At 41.6% G+C, this 21,539-nt stretch overlaps 1 protein-coding gene across 1 annotated transcript in view; it reads left to right on the top strand.

The window, feature by feature from the left end:
• LOC148342117 (uncharacterized) overlaps positions 1-21,539 on the top strand; it is a 63,910-nt gene that overhangs the window by 14,154 nt on the left and 28,217 nt on the right. Inside the window, exons 4-5 of the mRNA XM_088288067.1 lie at positions 18,452-19,197; positions 19,279-19,949. Of these exons, the coding sequence (XP_088144193.1) occupies positions 18,452-19,197; positions 19,279-19,949 (1,417 nt within the window). The remainder of the gene's footprint in view (positions 1-18,451; positions 19,198-19,278; positions 19,950-21,539) is intronic.

Raw genomic sequence — 21,539 nt, 5'->3', positions numbered from 1 at the left:
CATCAGACGCCCACAATAGCCTGTGTGTGCTAACTTCAGCTCGCTTCCAGAAACGTCTGTGACTATGTCCGGAATGAAATCGGGCATCAGCCGCAGCGTGCTTCCTTTCTAAATGCTCGTTTATCACTGTTGTGCTGCGATAGGGAGGTTTACATCGTAGGACGTAATTTTGTGAAATGCCCCCATGGGCCGGTCCAAGTTCGGGTCGCACGCATTGCTCCGTGTGCGGCAGGCACAAGTCAAGGTAGCACAGTAGAAACAATATAAGACAAAGTCACCGCATGAGCTTTGACTTGACCAAACCAAATGTGTGTTTGTCTTTTTGTGTCCGACAGACGTCAGTGAATACGATCTCTGTTCTGTGAAAGAGGAGCCAGACTTGACTCACATCAAAAAGGAGGAGGAGGAGGAGAAGATCAACAAGTCACCAGTGAACGGTGTCCCAATCAAGACTGAAGATGAAAACAAGGATGAGAGTGAGGACAACAGAGGGGCGGAGCCTCCAAGCAGCATCTCAAGTAGTCACGTGACAACAGAAGGTGATGAAGACCAATGGGGACCATCACAAGTACATAATGAGGACACATTATCAGATGCTCATCACGATGATGATACTTACGATGATGATGAAAAAGATGATGATGATGATGGGCAAGCCAAAGGTGAAAGGGCATGTCACACAGACTCATTAACTTCAAAGTTGTCTTTAAAAGGGCACACAGAAACACACACTGGAGAAAAACCCTTTTCCTGCTCAGTTTGTGGCAAGAGTTTCTCTCAAAAGTCGCATTTAACAAACCACACAAGAACACACAGTGGAGAAAAACTTTTTTCTTACTCAGTTTGCAGTAAATGCTTCTCTCCAAAGTCTTTAGTAAGGCACACAAGAACACACACTGGAGAAAAACCTTTTTCCTGCTCAGTTTGTGGCAAAAGCTTCTCTCAAAAGGCACAATTAACAAGGCACACAAGAACACACACTGGAGAAAAACCTTTTTCCTGCTCAGTTTGTGGCAAGAGTTTCTCTCATAAGATAAGTTTAACAAAACACACAACAACACACAGTGGTGAAAAACCTTTTTCCTGCTCAGTTTGTGGAAAATGCTTCTCAAGAAAGACATATTTAACAGAACACACAAGAACACACAGTGGTGAAAAACCTTTTTGTCAAGGGAGAATCACCCCTATGTGGGGGAGCGACTCACGCCTCGGCAAGTAGGAATTCAGACACGGACAGCAGACTACAAGTTTCCGGCCGGGAGAGATGAAACCCCAGTGAACAGGTCTGATCTCTGAACCTCCAGTTCTCTCCAAGCCTTTTATTGAATATCATAAGTCACGTCGACATGTGCCGACACATTTCAATCAATACAGAAATCAATACAAGTACATACGACCGATTCAAAGGTACCTAAATTGTCAAGGGCATGTTTACTTCGGTCCAGCTGGTGTTTACTTGGTCCATGTCCGCCTCCCCTCGTGTGTATTCAGGAGTGGAGTTTGTTCGGTTGCCCTGACCTAAGTGGTCGTCCTAACCTAAGTGCGGTGGTGTGATGGTTAGTTCCTAGATTTTAGTTAATAAATGAACTAGAGTTAGTAACAATATCATGAAACTTTATGTGTTATGTATTTATGTGTTATGTATTTAAACTGTGCATAACATTGGACTGTATGTAAAATCAAACTGTTGTGTGATATTAGACTGTGTGTGATATTATTTTATTACATTCGATAACATGATTGCTCCTATAATGTTCTTCACACTTTTTCCTGCTCAGTTTGTGGCCAAAGCTTCCTGTATAAGTCAACTTTAACAAGACACACAAGAACACACAGTGGTGAAAAACCTTTTTCCTGCTCAGTTTGTGGAAAGAGTTTCTCTCAAAAGCAAGATTTAACTAAACATAGAAGAATACACAGTGGAGAAAAACCCTTTTCCTGCTCCGTTTGTGGCAGAAGCTTCTATGATAAGTCAACTTTAACAAAACATAGAAAAACACACAGTGGTGAAAAACCTTTTTCCTGCTCAGTTTGTGGCAAAAGCTTCTCTCAAAAGGCACAATTAACAAGGCACACAAGAACACACACTGGAGAAAAACCTTTTTCCTGCTCAGTTTGTGGCAAGAGTTTCTCTCATAAGATAAGTTTAACAAAACACACAACAACACACAGTGGTGAAAAACCTTTTTCCTGCTCAGTTTGTGGCAAGAGTTTCTCTCAAAAGCAAGATTTAACTAAACATAGAAGAATACACAGTGGAGAAAAACCCTTTTCCTGCTCAGTTTGTGGCAAAAGCTTCTCTGTAAAGTCAAATTTAGGAATGCACACAAGAACGCACAGTGGAGACAAGCCATTCAGTTGCAGCGTTTGTGCTAAAAAATTCTCCACTAAACGGAGTGCTAAGAGACACGATTGTGCTGGTGAGAATAGCAGCGATCCTTGAAGCTTAAAAAAAGAAAACAAAAAACTGAAGGAACTGACTCTTTGTGGTAAGATGTAAATGTGATTTTGAATGAAATATGATAAATTTAGTTTTGCATAGCCCTTTTATTGACACTAAGCCAATGTGATCATTGCCAGAAGAACCATTGTGTTTGAGTGATGATTTTTTTTTGTGTGTGTTTACTTCAAACATGTAAATAAAATTAATTGCCTTTGCCTGGAATAACATTTGTTAACGTTATGCTTTTCAGTTGTCTTTTTAATCGTACTTAATGGAAAAGGTGTGAGAAGAAACTGCTTATGAAATCGGTAACTTCCACAGTCATCAATAAAATCACTTGTTCCACTTGCTCAACTGGCCTTCATTACGCAGTGTGAAAAGGTGAAAAACTAAACTAGAAGTTGAACTATAAAAAGAACCAGAAAGAGAAACGCAAATCGGCTCAGTTTCTCTCAAAGGTTTTGGTATGTCAGGAGTTGGCAACATGATGGCGACTGGAGTCAGCGCTGGTTTTCTCGCTGTGTTTGGCTGGGTCGTATAGGTATGGTCCATTGAACAAAACTCAAAGTCTTCAAATATCCCCTCACATACATTTAATATTTCACTTTCTGAATAAAAGAGATAGAAAATAGGCCTGAGCATTGTTTATGGTGGTGGCAATTCTCTCGCCAGGTCAGTGACCTTCCAGGGTATGAGAGTAATTTAAGGTGGTCACTAGTAGACTGGTCGTATCAACGGGGAGACGCATCTGCTCTCCCTCTGGGGGACTTTTGGAGGGAAATCCCAAAGACTAGCGTGATGGGAATGCATATGCGTCACGTCAAGTCAATTTTATTTGTATAGCCCTTAATCAGAGACAGTCTCAAAGGGCTTTACATAACCACAATCGACATCCACTGATATTAACCCCCAGGAGGGCAAGGAAAAACTCCAAAAACCTCAGTAGGGGAAAAGTGAGAAACCTTAAGAAGGGACCACAGATGGGGGAATCCCCCTTCCAGGCTGCAATGGATGCCAACTGGGCAACATTTGACACATAAAATGATGCTATACAATGTTAGATGAAATAATCTGAGAGTCAATCAAAAGAAGAGCTGCAGGAAGATGACTTCAGTGGAGTGCGTCCTCATCCAGGGCCGTAATCTCCATGGCAGCATATCCGAGGATGAGCCTTCGATCTTGTACCGGTCAGTTGGTGTAAATTCAGAACAGCCACTTCCAAGTGAATCACCATCACCTAATTCCCAAGCCCGGGAATTGGGAACAGAAAAAAAAACAAAGAACAGAAGCAGTAAACAGGCCAACAAGTAGTTCAACGAAGTTCTAAAATATAAGGAAATCAGAAGAGGCGCTGCATGAAGACGACTTCGGCAGAGCAGGTCCCTCCCCGGTTGGTCAGTGCCGTAATCTTCAAAGCATGTCCCCATCACCTAATTCCCAAGCAGGGGAAGAGGGGGCAGAAAAGAGAAGAAGCGGCAGTAAACAGGCCAACAGATATTTCAGCTAAATGCACAAGAGTATAAATGCGTCTTTAATAGTGTTTTGAACATTTCTACTGAAGTGGCACCTCTAATATCTGAGGGAAGTGCATTCCAAAGAATTGTTGCCCGAATAGAGAACGCTCTAGAACCTGCGGACTTCTTTTTGGCTCGGAGGATCACGAAAAGACAAGCATTTTGTGAGCGAAGGTTTCGGGACGGAACATATGGTACCACGAGGTCAACGAGATAGGAAGGTGCTAAGCCGTGCAATATTTTAAAAGTAAGTAGCAGAACTTTAAAATCACATCTCAAGTGGACCGGAAGCCAATGCAAATTGGCTAATATCGGGGTAATATGATCAAACTTTCTCGTCTTAGTTAAGAGTCTAGCTGCTGCATTTTGAACTAACTGCAGACTTTTAATACTCGACATGGGGAGACCCGAGAGCAAAGCGTTACAATAGTCGAGGCGAGACGTAACAAACGCATGGATTAAGATTTCTGCATCACAAGTTGATAGAATTGGGCGAATTTTAGCAATGTTACGCAGATGAAAAAACGCAGTTCGAGTTATATTTTTTATGTGCATTTGAAACGACATAGTTGCGTCAAATATAACGCCGAGATTTTTTGTTGAATCCTTTTGGGCAATATTATATTTATCGATACTCAGAGTGGTGTCTTTGAAAAAGTACAGATGACGCGCTGGTCCAATGATGAGCATCTCGGTTTTATCTGAGTTAAGACGCAAAAAATTGAAAGACATCCATTGTTTAATTTCGGCAAGACATTCCTCTAATTTATCACAATCACGTGGATTCGTTATATCCAACGGCATGGATAATTGCGTATCATCAGCATAACAATGAAAACTAATGTTATATTTCCGTATAATATCACCAAGCGGTAGCATGTAGATGCTAAACAATAGAGGTCCAAGTACCGATCCCTGCGGAACTCCACATGTGATCTTACAAAGATCCGAAGTCGTATTGCCATGAATTACACGGTGCGTCCTCTCCGACAGATACGAATTAAACCAAGAAAGCGCTGAACCTGAAATGCCAACACACGTTTCAAGGCGTTTTAATAATATGTTATGATTAACGGTATCAAAAGCGGCACTAAGATCGAGTAAGAGTAATTTTGATGAGGTGTCGGCGTCCATAGCTATGAGAAGATCATTAGTAACTTTAGCAAGGGCCGTCTCAGTAGAGTGGTCGGCTCTAAAACCCGATTGGAAAGGTTCAAATTGATTATTAGCAGTCATATATTCATTAAGTTGTTGCGCTACGACCTTTTCAAGAATTTTTGCAATAAACGGAAGATTTGAAACCGGCCTATAGTTGTTGAGACTCTCTGGGTCAAGGTTTGGTTGCTTGTAAAGAACAACTTTCTATTGTTAACTATATGCATCAACACATCCATTTGTTAGAGGAAAATGCGTTCAAGGTTTTTGCCTTTTTTTTATTTAGCTTTTATTAACATCAAAACAGCATACACACAAACCAATCAAACATATTTTTTGCAAGTATAAAAATCCAACTAAGGGTCAAGATGAAAAATATAAATAAATAAATATTATGCTACATTACCGCTAAACCAAAAATATTTGAACAACCCCTGTCAAGTACAGAAATGCTACCCGGTAGGAGACAACGTTGGCATAATGTAAAGGAAATTTCCCCAGATTTTTCCAAAGATTGTGGGCTTCCTCCGAACTCCAAACAAAATATTTTCTGCCGTACAATAAGAAGAAAGTTCATTCAACCTGTGACTCTGTGATGGTGACTTCTCACACTTCCAATTGACGAGTACTATTTTTTTCCCAGCAGTGCTGGCTAACAAATTATATTTGTGACAATCCACATGAATCATATCAACATCTCCTAAAAACCAGATCCTAGGATCATAAGGTATGTCAGAACAAATGAACCTTCACACAGTGAACACAAAAAAAACACCGTTCTCAAATACAAACATTCCTAAAGCATATGTAAAAAAATAAAATAAAATCACCCTTATGCAGCTTTGTCCATTTTTATGTATTTAAATGCTCGATTATCACTGCCGTGCTGCTATGAAAGGGAGGTTTAATTTGGTGAAATTCCCCCCTACCCCATGGACCGGTCCAAATCCGGGTGGCACGCATTGCTCTATGTGAGGCAGGCACAAGTCAAGGTAGCAGTGTAGAAACAATTAAGTCACCGCCTGAGGTTTGACTTGACCAAACCAAATGTGTGTTTTGTCTTTTTGTGTCCTACTATCCTACTATCTCTGTTCTGTGAAAGAGGAGCCAGACTTGACTCACATAAAAAAGGAGGAGGAGGAGATCAACAAGTCACCACTGAATTGTGTCCCTATAAAGACTGAAGATGAAAACAAGGGTGAGAGTGAGGACAACAAAGGGGCGGAGCCTCCAAGCAGCAGCTGAAGTTATCACAGGGTGATGAAGACCACTGGGGGTCATCACAAGCACATAATGAGGTCACATCATCACGTTCTCCTGACGATGAGCGCGAGCGCGACCGCTTCCGCCTTCCCCGCTTCCTGCAAATCTTGAATGAGGGTTACAATGAAGATATCTATAGACGCAATGCGAAGTATTTCAGCCAGACCTTCGTCCTCCACGATGCTTACACGCAGTGGCCACCGACTTCGCGATGGCTTTGGTGAGTCTCAATTTAGTTGATCCATCCATCGGTTTCAGTTGCAAATTATCCATGGATGCCTGGGTTTGACAAGGGGCTGGAGAATTGGCATCAGCGGTGTACTTGACAATCAAATGGTATTTTAAACTGGACGTGCTGCGATAGGAGTTCAGTTCACGATGGCAATACACACAAATGACTTTGCTCTTATCAATGACACCATGAGGTAAGTTAAAAAAAAAATTGCCGTTCAGAATTGAATTTGCGTCATTTTTACCAATCGCCATGATGCTTTTAGTTCTATAAACCGGCGAAAAATCCCCACAGCAAGCCCATGCAGGCGTGTCCTAAATTTCGCATGCTTGATGTTTTTTTTCCGGTCTCGCAAGCGTCAGTGCTACGTCATAGGACTACTTTGTTTATTAGGCCAAGATGAGTCGTAATCGCTCGTTAAAAATATTGACGCCGTTAAAGAGGGGTGTTGGATTAAACACGTTTTTCTGACACCACTTGTATATATATATATATATATATATATATATATATATATATATCCATCCATCTTCTGAACCGCTTCTCCTCACTAGGGTCGCGGGGGTGGGGGTGGTGGGGGTAGTGCTGGAGCCTTTCCCAGCTATCTTCGGGCAGTAGGCGGGGACACCCTGAACTGGTTGCCAGCCAATTGCAGGGCACACAGAGACGAACAACCATCCGCGCTCACACTCATACCTAGGGGCAATTTAGAGTGTTCAATCGGCATGCCATGCATGTTTTTCGAATGTGGGAGGAAACCGGAGTACCCGGAGGAAACCCACGCAGGCACGGGGAGGACATGCAAACTCCACACAAGATGGCCGGAGCTGATCGGGTTCGATCCCGGCTCCGGCCATCTTGTGTGGAGTTTGCATGTCCTCCCCGTGTCTGCTAACTGAGTGATAGTCAGCTCTGAGCCTAAAATGTTGATACCATTTAGTTCGTTATATTTGATATGATCCGCCAAAAGATGAGATAAAAAAGGGTTTTTCGGTGGCCCTCGCGCCTTCTGATGATGTCACGCTTTCATCACGTATTTCTGAAATATATTTCTTCGTCCCCCAAAAATTATATATATATATACATATATATATATAAATATATATATATAGAATCATAAAACACTGCACGTGATGGTAAACTGTCCATTGTGCCGATAGATGGTATTCGCATGAGGTTAGGCTTGCTGTTGAGAGTGGCATGGGGCTTGTGTCTCATGGTTGGGATGGGAGAGATGTCAATTTGGGACACATCGTCAGTAGTGTTCCATCAAATCACTGGGTGTTTCGGCCTTTATCACTAGACACCCTCATCGATGGTGGCCAGCGGCGGGTTGATCACGCCCGCGCTTGTGTCCCATGCCCAATCAACTGTGGTGGATGGTTCTGCCCTGGGTACTCAAGTGGGATGACGGAGATTAGTGGTGGGATGGGGAGGGGATGCGGGGGTCATTTTGCTGATCTATGAGCCCAATTGGGGTCCTTCCTCTTCATCCAGATCCACTGGCTGCTTCTTTCAGCCGCTTTAGAGAGCGATCTGACTGTGTGCCGCAGAGCCTGTCCATGGATGCCCAGGTCTTTCAGCAGCTTGATGGTTGATGAGGCCACAAACCCTCTGCATCCAACTTCGACGGGATAGACCTTGGCTTTCCACCCTCGTTGTTGTGCGTCCGCCGCCAGTTCAGTGTAGCGCAACTTCTTACGCTCATAGGCCTCTTCAACTGCATTTTCCCACGGGACTGTCAGCTCTGCAATGTAGACAGCCTTCAGTGAAGGGGACCACAGCACTAAGTCTGGCCTTAGGGTGGTGGCTGCAATCTCTGCTGGGAAGATTAGTTGCTGACCTATGTCGACCAGCATCTTCCAATCCCGGGCCTTTGGTTAGCTGACCAACTTCTGTCTTGAGAAAAGGATGGTGGGGCTTTTTCTGTCCCTCTCTGACCAATTTTGGTGCTGTAATGGTAGGGGTGGCTCTTAAGGGCAAGGAGTTGATGGTAATTCTCTTGCTTTCAAGCACTGCTGCCAAGCTCTTGAGAACCTGGTTGTGCCTCCAGGTATAGCGGCCTTGTGTGAGGCTGGTCTTACAACCAGTCAGGATGTGTTTGAGAGTTGCTGGTGTTGGGCAGAGGGCACAGGTTGGATCTTCGCCATACCACTGGTGGAGGTTTTTTGGGGATGGGAGCACGTCATTGGTAGCTCTGATGATGAAGCTGATGTTGCTAGCTTCCATCTCCCAGAGATCCCTCCAGCCAAGCTTTCTTTTCTCCAGGCCTTCCCACCTCATCCACTGTCCCTGCTTGGCAAGCGAGACAGCCTTTGCAGACCTTTCAGCCTCTTCCTGGCGGCGCACCTCCTCCACGACCATTTTTCTTCTCTCTGCGGTTGAGGCCTTACACCAAGTTGGTTTGCTTGCTGTAAGGCCAAAGCCTTATTAATATTAATATTAAGATTGAACAAAATAGTGACACAAATATTGAAAAAGTAACTACAGTAACGAGTAAACATTGAATACTAAATTATTACTAAAACAGTTCAATGAATCTTGAAATAAATAATGAATCACCGTAGTTTAATGAATACTGAAACGAATAATGAAATATTTAAGTTAGTTAAGTTATAAACACTGAAACCATTTTTTAAGACTCTTACATTTAGAGAATAAAACAGTGATGTATTTTAATTTAAAATTCGCAACCACGTCGCTGGCGAAAAACCCTGTAAAAAGGCAAATATGTTGACATAAAGTTTCACTTTATCATGTCAACTGTTAATAATAGAGAAATACATTTGGAATACTGTCCAACCAACAACATGGTGTCAGATGTGAAAACAAAACCAGCAACAAAAGTAAAATTCAATACATCTGTCAAGTTCATATTTGGGAACTAAAATGTTTGGTCATGTGCATCTTAGGTTTTTCTCTATGTTTAAAAGAAGATAAGGATGATTTGCATCGCAAATGGCGACATCTGTCGGTGAGTTGGTGACAGTGCTCCACACAGCCAGCAGCCAATCATATCACAGCGTGGTGTGTCCTGTTCTTCCGCTTTCGTGACGAACAGGAAATCCTTTCAGTGGGACGATGCCATCTTCTTTCATCTGGTCGAACAAAGAGAAGCACACGAGTTATCGCCAAGCAAAGACCAAGTGCGGATTTGTTGAGATTGGCGTTTGAAAATGTGTGCTAGAATGACACCCAAGTACAAAGAGGAACTTTGTGGAATAAAAGAAGAGAACGACCAACATCTTCAACTGCTGGGCGAAGTTTGCAACCAGCCTCGTGTTGTGCCACACAAAGCAGGTTTGTACACGTTTTACTCTCATTTGCTTTGTATAGAACGACTTTCTATCGTTAGAAATATTCATCACAACATTAAGTTGTTTGGGGAAATGCGTTCAAGGTTATTGCCGTTTTATTTTTAATTCTTGCCTTTTACTTGCCGGTTTGCTGAACATTTGTTTATGCCAAATGAAATCAGTGCAGAAATTAAATGCCAAAGAATAACCAACAGAGGAAGCTAAACTCCGTGTTTTTTTCTCAGTTTAAAATTTGAACTGATTATTTAACATTTTACATATTCCGGTTTTTAAATGGTGTGAAAGAAATTAAGTTTGTCATGTCATCATGTTTCAAAACTATGCTGACAGATGTAGTGTATTTTTATATCCACTGTTGGAGTTGAGCCACCGAGAAAATGAGAAACATTTCGTAAATGAATCTTAAAAGCCAAACTTACTCCAATGCGTGTTCGTTTTTTGTACTCAAGAAGAAAAGGGCCAAATAAAGACTCAACAACAGCTGATTAGGGTTGCGATATTTTAGTTTCTTCGATTTCTGGAGTTCAGGAAATAGTACAAATACAGATATCTGGGCGGCTTTTTCTTAATCTGACGAGAAACTATAATCAGACGAGCACAATCGAAAAATGGCGCGCTGATCTCAGCCCAGCCTCACATTTTATAGGAGGTTTTCTTTGTCAAGGGTCATGTAGGTTGAATCGGTCGTCCTTGCTCCTTCCCCCGGCCCGTCCACGTTCCAGGTCCAAGGCTGACCTTCTCAGGCAGGCGGCAGTCCCTGCGTCTCTCCGTCTCTCCTTCCCCTGTAATCTCGTCAGTGTACAGATTGTGTGGTGTATGTTTTCACAGATCAAATTATGTATTTTTGGTGTTCTTGATCGCGTCCCTGTGTCGTCCTCCCCTGCCCAACTTGATATGTTTGTATCTTCTATGGCCTATGTGGAGAATGTGTTTAGTCGTATTTGTCCATGAAGTGCTATCTGGTTTGTCATCAGTTTAACCTGAGCAGACTGAATCTGTTCTGAATGAGAGTGTGGGTCATGAAAATACTGTGTGCAAATTTGAGGTCTTAAATTTAAACTAAGTCATAGAAATTTAGCATATGAATGCATCAGTAAACACCATGACTACAATCCCAGTCAATCTTATCGATGCACTGCACTTCTACATTCATTTGATAAATGCTTTTTGTTTAATCAATGTTGAACGTATTCAGTAAATATGAACCTGCTAAATTAAATAATTGACCTTCTGTCCCGTAAGTGTTTAAAATAATGCCAGCAATCGTAATACAAACCTTCAATATTCATGTCCGGTGTGGCCATTCCCTATAAGAAGGGAAGGCCGGAGAGAGGGGACACCTTTCCCTTTTTTCTTTTTGGGGAGACTTCTTTTGACATCAGCATGTGACGAGAATAAAATCTCTTTCTAACCAAAATGGCTGTGTCAGAGAATTTTTTTCCATCACCAATTCTGCCATGCTCGGCGACCTGTCCGGAGGGAAGCTGAGCCAGACCCACACATCAACCACACAGGTTAATAGAAGGTCACAAAAACATGGACCTCTTAAACAGGAAAACGTGAGTTCAGTGGTAACAGAGTTGTGTCTATGCTGGCAGTTTAGCAGGAAGCCACAAAAACAGATGCACGTCTTGAACCGTGTTTGACAGGAAACCGTTTCGCAGATGTGTGACCCAAACATGTCTTGTAAGCTGAAACCGTTCGAACAACAGGAAGAGTGAGGACGGGTGGTATAAAGTCAGAGTGTTCATGTTTTTCCATTATTTATGAGTTGACATATACAAATTGCTATGCTGTGCTTCAATAAAACGCCGCACAGGAGCGGGAAAGCTTTTCTCTTTGGCAGACTGCTCCTCGCAAGTGACAAAGACAATCTTGGTTGGGTGATTCATTTGTGCAGACTTGTCTCGTTTTTGACAAAAACTTCTTTGACAAATCTTGTTCAAGCAATTCCTTCTGGAATGATTCAACCTGACTCTAAAACCGCACTGCGGCAAAAACATCAATGGCGGTTGATCAATTTTAGTGGATAAAACACAAAGGATTATCAAGTACGTATTGGTCTTATTTATGAACTTTGTACTGGCTTGGTCGGGTGTAAGTGAAGTTTTGTGCACATGTGCATAGTTTCACCTCATCCAAACATTTAAAATACATTGGATGCATCCATCCAGGGTTGCACGGATCTCATCGGTGAACAAGCGCATGCTGCAAGGAATGCATCTGCATCTTTGGCTTACTATGGGCTTAAAAAGGGAGAACGTCACAACCCCCTTCTCTACCAACAAGCCCAGGAACATTAGTTCTATCTCTAAATACAAAAAAAAAATACTTGTAAACATATTTCACTTGAAGGATTCCTATTCTATCAATGACATTATGTTGCGATGGCCCCCAGTGGCCCCCATTAATATGTGAGGGTCCCACAACAAGTGTTCCATCAGACGCACACAATAGCCTGTGTGTGCTAACTTCAGCTCGCTTCCAGAAACGTCTGTGACCATGTCAGGAATGAAATCGGGCCTCAGCCGCAACGTGCTTCCTTTTTAAATGCTCGTTTATCACTGTTGTGCTGCTAGAAAATGGAGGTTAACATCGTAGGACGTAATTTTGTAAAATGCCCCCATGGTCCGGTCCAAATCGGGGTCGCACGCATTCCTCCGTGTGCGGCAGGCACAAGTCAAGGTAGCACTGAAAGTCGCCGCCTGAGGTTTGACTTGACCAAACCAAATGTGTGTTTGTCTTTTTGTGTCCTGCAGACGTCAATGAAAACGATCTCCGTTCTGTGAAAGAGGAGCCAGACTTGACTCACATCAAAAAGGAGGAGGAGGAGATCAACAAGTCACCAGTTAACTTTCTCCCTAACAAGAGAGAAGATGAAAACAAGGGTGAGAGTGAGGACAACAGAGGGGCGGAGCCTCCAAGCAGCAGCTCAAGTCATCACGTGACAACAGAAGGTGATGAAGACCACCGGGGGCCATCGGAAGCACATAATGAGGACACATTATCACGCTCTCCTGATGATGATTATGATGACAATGATGGGCAAGCCAAAGAGGAAAGGGCATGTCACACTGACTCATTAACTTCAAAGTTGTCTTTAAAACCGCACACAAGAACACACAGTGGAGAAAAAACATTTTCTTGCTCGGTTTGTGGCAAGCGTTTTTCTCGAAAATCACATTTAACAAGTCATGCAAGAACACACAGTGGAGAAAAGCCTTTTTCCTGCTCAATTTGTGGAAAATGCTTCTCTCAAAAGGCAGGTTTAACAGAACACACAGTGGTGAAAAACCTTTTTCCTGCTCAGTTTGTGGCAAGAGTTTCTCTCAAAAGTCAAATTTAACAAAACACAGAAGAACACACGCTGGAGAAAAACCCTTTTCCTGCTCAGTTTGTGGAAGATACTTCTCAACAAAGTCACATTTACAAATCCACACAAGAACACATAGTGGTGAAAAATATTTTTCCTGCTCAGTTTGTGGCAAGAGTTTCTCTCAAAGGTCTCATTTAATAATTCACACAAGAACACACAGTGGTGAAAAACCTTTTTCCTGCTTAGTTTGTGGAAAGAGTTTCTATCATAACTCCCAATTACAACACCACACAAGAACACACAGTGGAGAAAAGCCATTCAGTTGCAGCGTTTGCGCTAAAAAATTCTCCACTAAACAGCATGCGGAGAGTCACAATTGTGCTGGTGAGAATAGCAGCGATCCTTGAAGCTTTAAAGATAGACTACAAAAAAACTGAAGAAACTGACTCTTTGTGGTAAGATGTAAATGTGATTTTGAATAAAATATGATATATTGAATTTTGCAAAGCTTTTTTATTGACATTTAGCCAATGTGTTCCGTGCCAGAAGAAGCAATGTGTCTGAGTGATGATGAGTTTTTTTGTGTGTTTACATCAAACATGTAAATAAAAATAATTGCCTTTGCCAGGAATAACATTTGTTAATATTATGCTTTTCAGTTGTCTTTTTAATCGTACTTAATGGAACAGGCGTCAGAAGAAACTGTGCTTATGAAATCGGTGTGTTCCACAATCATCAATAAAATCACTTGTTCCACTTGCTCAACTGGCCTTCATTACGCTGTGAAAAGGTGAAAAACTGAACTAGAATTTGAACTCGAAAAAGAACAAGAAAGAGCAACGCAAGCAGTCTCAGTTTCTCTCAAAGGTTTTGGAATGTCAGGAGTTGGAAACTTGATGGCGACTGGAGTCAGCGTTTATTTGTCACCACGGAGGAGATTATCCGCATCACGCAGTTTGTTGCTGCTGCTGTCTGAATTGGAAAAGTGAATTACCATAGTTTCATGAATAATGAAATATTTAAGTAATTAAATAAACACTGAGATAAATAACACTCTAACATTTAAATAATAAAATAGTGAAAAATTTCAATTTAAAATCCACAACCATTCACAGAGTTAATTAAATTAAAAATAAATATAGAATTATTAACTAAAAATTGGACAGATTAAAGGCTCCAAATTTTGAAAGATAAAAAAATAATCAAATTTTAATTATTAATTCAAAAAATAAATAAAATAATTCCACACATATTTAAATGAACAAATATGAAGACAAATATTCAAGATTGAAATCAAAAGTATTTAAAAATATTAAATATATCATTGCAATATTTTTATCATTGCAGTATTTCCAATCATTCAGTAGTTTTTATCATTACAGTGTTTTCCCCCTCTGTATAATGGACAGGCATTAGGAGTGTTTCCTTACACTTCTATACGTTTATACTGTGTATATTTGCATGCGTTTTATGAATGTCTGCTGCTAATGTAATACATTAATGGCTACATTACACCGCCGACTCTGTGTGATCTATATCTTTGCTGCTGTAACACCTCAAATTTCCCCATTGTGCGACTAATAAAGGACATCTTTATCTTTAAATATATAAATATATAAAAACATTTGGATACATATTGCAGTAATACATAAGCAAGCTTAAATAATTACATGAAAATCGAATTAAATACTGAAAGAGGTAAAATAAACTGTGAAAGAAAAAATACTTAAATATTGAAGTGAGTATACAATTAAATGAATAAACAACAAACAAAAACCTCATCGAAAATATAATTTATCAACATTTGTCAAACCACAACGTGAAATTTTGATCTGAAAGATTTCTTTCTTGCATATTCTTAAAGAATCTTCATTATTTTTTTTCTTTTACTTTTTTAGTTACTTAACAACTCAATCCATGTGAAATATCCCCTTGGGAGAAAGAAAACATCACATGCAAAAAATAAAGAGCAACCTATTGTTTTTTCGGACAATCAAGGCACTGTCGAAAAAGCCTATAAAAAGGCAAAGGTGCAAACTTGACATAAAGTATCACTTTATCACGTCAGCTGTTAATAATGGGAAAATAGATTTGGGATAGTCACTGATGGTGTAGTGGTACAGTCGCCTGATTTGTGTGCGGGCAGCATGGGTTCGGTTCTCACTCAGTGACAGTGTCTATGTCTGCCTTGTTCCTGGCTGGCGACCAGTTCAGGGAGTTGTGCGCCTTTCGCCCATAGACACCTGGGATAGGTTCCTGTGATCCTTTACAGCAGGGATGGGAAAACATTTTGATTGGCGGGCCACAATGGGTTCTAAAAATTTGACAGACGGGCCGGACCAGGAGCAGATGGATAAAGTGTTTTGGTACCCTCACCTCATCTGAGAAAAAAAAATACATTTAATTTTAAATGAAAGTGAAAAAAAAGCATTATAACAATATATATGTCTTTGAAAAAACACAGTATTTTGAAAATAAAACATGAACAAGGTTTATTCATTTAATTTTTTTTCAAGTTCAGCGAGCCTGATCAAAACGCCGCATGTGGCCCCCGGGCCGTAGTTTGCCCACGCCTGCGGTACAGGATAATCTGTGTGAAATACTGTCCAACCGACAACATGGTGGCAGATGTTTTAACAAAATCGGCAATAAAAGTTAAGTTGAAGACGTTTGTCAAGTTCATATTTCGGAACTGTCAGAGAAGTTTCTAAACAGGACCCTTCGGACTTTCCCGAACACGAAACCCTGGATGTCCAGCCAGGTTCGATCACTCCTCACGGCCCGTGACACTGCCTTCAGGTCAGGTGACAGAGACATGTACAGTGTGGCCTGTGCTGACCTGAAAAAAGGCATTAAGCGAGCCAAAACAGACTACAAGGGAGGCTGGAGTCCCACCTTGCCAGCAACAGACCACAGGAGGTGTGGCAGGGTCTACGGAGCATCACCAACTGCCGAGCCAGTAGCATAACGTCTGTAGACCTGAGTACGTTGCTGGCGGAGGAGCTATACCCCTTCTTTGCTCGCTTTGACTCACTCCAACCGTCACACTCCCGCACTCCATGCCTCAACTCCCCCTCACTCACCATAGAGGAACACGATGTGAGGCGTGCACTCCTGGCTATTAACCCCAGGAAAGCTACTGGACCCGACGGAATACCAGGCAAATTCCTCAGAGCATGTGCCCGCCAACTATCACATGTTTTTTGCAGGATCTTCAACCGCTCCCTGGCTCATGCAGTCATCCCCTCCTGCTTGAAAACTTCCACCATTATTCCTGGCCCCAAAAAGTCACCCACAATCCACCAGAATGACGACCGCCCTGTTGCTCTCACGCCAGTCGTCATGAAGTGCTTCGAGAGGCTGGTTCTCCAGCACATCAGGGACTGCCTTCCTCCCACTCTGGACCCCTACCAGTTTGCATACCGGGCTAACAGATCCACTGAGGACGCCATCGACACTGCTCTGCATGTGTGCTGGGCCACCTGGAACAACAGCAGAGCTATGCCAGGATGCTCTTTGTGGACTACAGCTCGACATTCAACAGGATAATACCAGACATCCTCATCTCCAAACTGGACATTCTCGGTCTCCCTGCCCTCACACGCATCTGGATTAAGGACTTTCTGACCAACAGACCCCAGATTGTGTTACTCGGCCCCTACATGTCCTCCACCCGAACGCTGAGCACCGGTTCCCCTCAAGGATGCGTGCTGAGTCCTCTCCTATACGCCCTCTACACCTACGACTGCAGCCCGGCCCACGGCAACAACACCATCGTCAAATTTGCCGACGACATGACAGTGGTCGGTCTGATCTCGAAAGGTGACGAGGCAGGAGGGAGGAGGTCCAGAGACTAACGGCTTGGTGTGAGGACAACAGACTGCAACTTAACATTTCAAAAACAAAGGAGATCGTCATCGACTTTAGGAGGAATAAGACTGTGCCACACGTCCTCTACATCAGAGGCGAATGTGTGGAGAGGGTCCACACGTTCAAGTTCCTGGGAGTACAGAGCTCCGATGACCTCTCCTGGAAACACAACACCACAGCAGTGGTAAAGAAGGTCCACCAGCGTCTGCACTTCCTGAGGGTCCTCAGGAAATTCAACCTGGACAAGAAGCTGTTGCTGACCTTCGACCACTTGTCCATCGAAAGCCTGCTGACCTACTGTGTCTCCACCTGGTACAGCAGCTGCACTGAGGCGGACAGAGTGAGGCTCCACAGGACAGTCAAAACAGCGCAAAGGATTATTGGCTGCCTTCTCCCCTCGCTGTCGGACATCTACACCGCCCGGTGCCTCAGAAGGGCTCTCAACATCGTCAAAGACAATACCCACCCAAACTCACACCTGTTCGACCTGATGCCCTCTGGCAGGCGCTACAGATGCATCAAATCGAGGACCAATAGACTGAGAAACAGTTACTTTCAGACAGCCATCTCTATTCTGAACTCTCACACGCACACACGAGACCACCCTTACCTTGCAGAACAGCATCGTGATGTGTTTTTTTATATACCCTATTCAGTATTATTTTCCATTGCACTCTCTTATTTATCCAATTTATATATTTGTCTGTATTATTGTTGTATTGCACTGGAGAGGGGAGCTCTCTAATCTCGTTGCACACTTGAGTACAATGACAATAAAGGGATTTCTAATTCTAATTCTAAATAGGGGTCGCACGCATTGCTCCGTATGCGGCAGGCACAAGTCAAGGTAGCACGGTAGAAACAATATAAGACAAAGTCGCCGCCTGACCTTTGACTTGACCAAACCAAATTTGTCTTTTTGTGTCCTGCAGACGTCAGACAAAATGATCTCCGTTCTGTGAAAGAGGAGCCAGATTTGACTCACATCAAAAAGGAGGAGGAGGAGGCGGAGATCAACAAGTCACCAGTGAACGTTGTCCCTATAAAGACTGAAGATGAAAACAAGGATGAGAGTGAGGACAACAGAGGGGCGGAGCCTACAAGCAGCAGCTCAAGTCATCACGTGTCAACAGAAGATGATGAAGACCACTGGGGACCATCACAAGCACATAATGAGGACACATTATCACACGCTCATGATGATGATGATGATGATGATGGGCAAGCCAACGGTGAAAGGGCATGTCACACTGACTCATTCACTTCAAAGCTGTCTTTAAAAGGGCACAGAAAAACACACAGTGGTGAAAAACCTTTTTCCTGCTTGGTTTGTGGCAAAAGCTTCTCTCGAAAGTCTCATTTAGTAAGGCACACAGGAACCCACAGTGGAGAAAAACATTTTTCCTGCTCAGTTTGCGGAAAAGGTTTCTCTCAAAATTCAGGTTTAACATGCCACAAAAGAATACACAGTGGAGAAAAACCTTTTTCCTGCTCAGTTTGTGGCAAGAGTTTCTCTCAAAATTCAGGTTTAACATACCACAAAAGAATACACAGTGGAGAAAAACCTTTTTCCTGCTCCGTTTGTGGCAAGAGTTTCTCTCAAAATTCAGGTTTAACATACCACAAAAGTATACACACTGGAGAAAAACCTTTTTCCTGCTCAGTTTGTGGCAAGAGTTTCTTTCAAAATTCAGGTTTAACATACCACACAAGAATGCACAGTGGAGAAAAACCTTTTTCCTGCTCAGTTTGTGGCAAGAGTTTCTCTCAAAGGTCTCATTTAATAATTCACACAAGAACACACAGTGGTGAAAGATCTTTTTCTTGCTCAGTTTGTGGAAAATGCTTCGCTCGTAAGGAAAATTTAACAAGCCACACAAGAACACACACTGGAGAAAAACAATGTTCCTGCTTGGTTTGTGGTAAAAGCTTTTCTCAAAAATCAAATTTAACAAGTCACACAAGAAAGCACAGTGGTGAAAAACCTTTTTCCTGTTCAGTTTGTGGCAAAAGCTTCTCTCAAAAGTTTGTTTTAACAATCCACACAAGAACGCACAATGGAGAAAAACCTTTTTCCTGCTCAGTTTGTGGCAAGAGTTTCTCTCAAAAGTTTCAATTAAAAATCCACACAAGAAGACACAGTGTTGAAAAATCTTTTTCCTGCTCAGTTTGTGGAAAATGCTTCTCTCAAAATTCAAGTTTAACAAGTCTCACAAGAACACACACTGGAGAAAAACCTTTTTCATGCTCAGTTTGTGGAAAAAGCTTTAATGTAAAGTCATTTTTAACAAATCACACAAGAACACACACTGGAGAAAAACCTTTTTCATGCTCAGTTTGTGGAAAAAGCTTCTCTCAAAAGACACATTTAACAAGCCACGCAAGAACACACAGTGGAGAAAAACCTTTTTCCTGCTCAGTTTGTGGCAAGAGTTTCTCTCGAAGGTCTCATTTAATAATTCACTCAAGAACACACACTGGAGAAAACCATTTTTCTTGCTCAGTTTGTGGCAAAAGCTTTTCTTTTAAGTGGAATTTAAAAACACATACTCGATTACACACTGGAGAAAACCCTTTTTCATGCTCAGTTTGTGGAAAATGCTTCTCTCGAAAGGCAAGTTTAACAGAACACACAAGAAATCACAGTGGAGAACACCCTTTTTCCTGCTCAGTTTGTGGCAAGAGTTGCTCTCGAAAGTCTGATTTAATAAATCACACAAGATCACACACTGGAGAAAAACCATTTTCCTGTTTGGTTTGTGGTAAAAGCTTTTCTCTAAAATCATATTTAACAAGTCACACAAGAACACACAGTGGTGAAAAACCTTTTTCCTGCTCAGTTTGTGGGAAATGCTTCTCTGAAGAGTCACATTTACGATACCACACAAGAACGCACAGTGGAGACAAGCCATTCAGTTGCAGCGTTTGTGCTAAAAAATTCTTTTCTAAAACGGGTGCTGAGAGACACAATTGTGCTGGCGAGAATTGCAGCAATCCTTGGAGCTTAAAAAATGGACAAAAAAAAAACTGAAGGAACTGACTCTTTGTGGTAAGATGTGAATGTGATTTTCAATAAAATATGATAAAATTGAATTTTGCAAAGATCTTTTATTGACACAAAGCCAATGTGATAGGTGCCAGAAGGACCATTGTGTCTGAGTGAGGATGAGTTTTTTTGTGTGTTCACATCAAACATTATAAATAAAATTAATTGCCTTTGCCTAGAACAACATTTGTTAACGTTATGCTTTTCAGTTGTCTTTTTAATCGTACTTAATGGAAAAGGTGTGAGAAGAAGCGGTGCTTATGAAATCGGTGCCTTCCACAATTATCAATAAAATCACTTGTTCCACTTGCTCAACTGGCCTTCATTACGCTGTGTGAAAAGGTGAAAAACTGAACAAGAAGTTGAACGATAAAAAAAACCAGACCGAGAAACGCAAATCGTCTCAGTTTCTCTCAAAGGTTTTGGAATGTCAGGAGTTGGCAACTTGATGGCGACTGGAGTCAGCGCTGGTTTTCTCGCTGTGTTAGGCTGGCTCGTATATGTATGGTCCATTGAACAAAATTCAAACCCTTCAAATATCCCCTCACATACATTTAATATTTCGCTTTCTAAATAAATTTCTGACTAGCTAAAACCACTTTCTAGGTTGAGCTCTATCAAGCGTTTGGGGTCTGTTGCTAAGCAGAATCTCACTTTGGAAAAACTCATTTTGTCAAATCTACCAAATATTTTTTTTCATGCTATATTATATTTGTATACATTGGATTAGTTATATAATGAAATAGGGAAATATTAAAATTGGAAACCACATACAGACTTAATTCAATTAATAACAAATATAGAAACATTTTAGAAATATTGAACTCATTGAGAAGAGTCCTGATCTTGAAATAAATTTTGAATTGTAAAAAATACTAAAAAAATTAATTCAATAACCCGACCCTGGATGAGCGGCAGAAAATGGCTGGATGGATGGAATAATTTAAATTGCATCCAAATTCAAATGAACAAATATGTTAAGAAATATTCAAGTGTGAAATAAAAAGGTTTAAATTGTTGATAATTTTACATAATAAAATAATTTAATAAATATTGTATTATTATAGAAGCAATCTTAAATATGAATTGAAATAAATGAAAAAAAAAAGTCGTGTATTTTTAAATGGCCTAATTTAGATATGGGAAGTAATTCTCTTTATGAAACTATGAAGGGACTGAAGCTCACAGGAGTGACCAGTCTTGGTTCTGAAGTTCCGATGTAACCAGATACTGCCCTGAGAGAAAATAGGCCTGAGCATTGTTTATGGTGGGGGCAATTCTCTCGCCAGGTCAGTGACCTTCCAGGGTATGAGAGTAATTTAAGGTGGTCACGAGTAGACTGGTCGTATCAACGGGGAGACGCACCTGCTCTCCCTCTGGGGG

This window comes from Idiotropiscis lumnitzeri, chromosome 2 (genome assembly GCF_059441095.1).
Source record: "Idiotropiscis lumnitzeri isolate Australia: NSW breed Sydney's pygmy pipehorse chromosome 2, RoL_Ilum_1.0, whole genome shotgun sequence".
Taxonomy (NCBI): Eukaryota; Metazoa; Chordata; class Actinopteri; order Syngnathiformes; family Syngnathidae; genus Idiotropiscis; species Idiotropiscis lumnitzeri.
The sequence above is the reverse complement of the archived record's forward strand: the minus strand, read 5'-3'. Positions and strand labels throughout refer to the sequence as shown.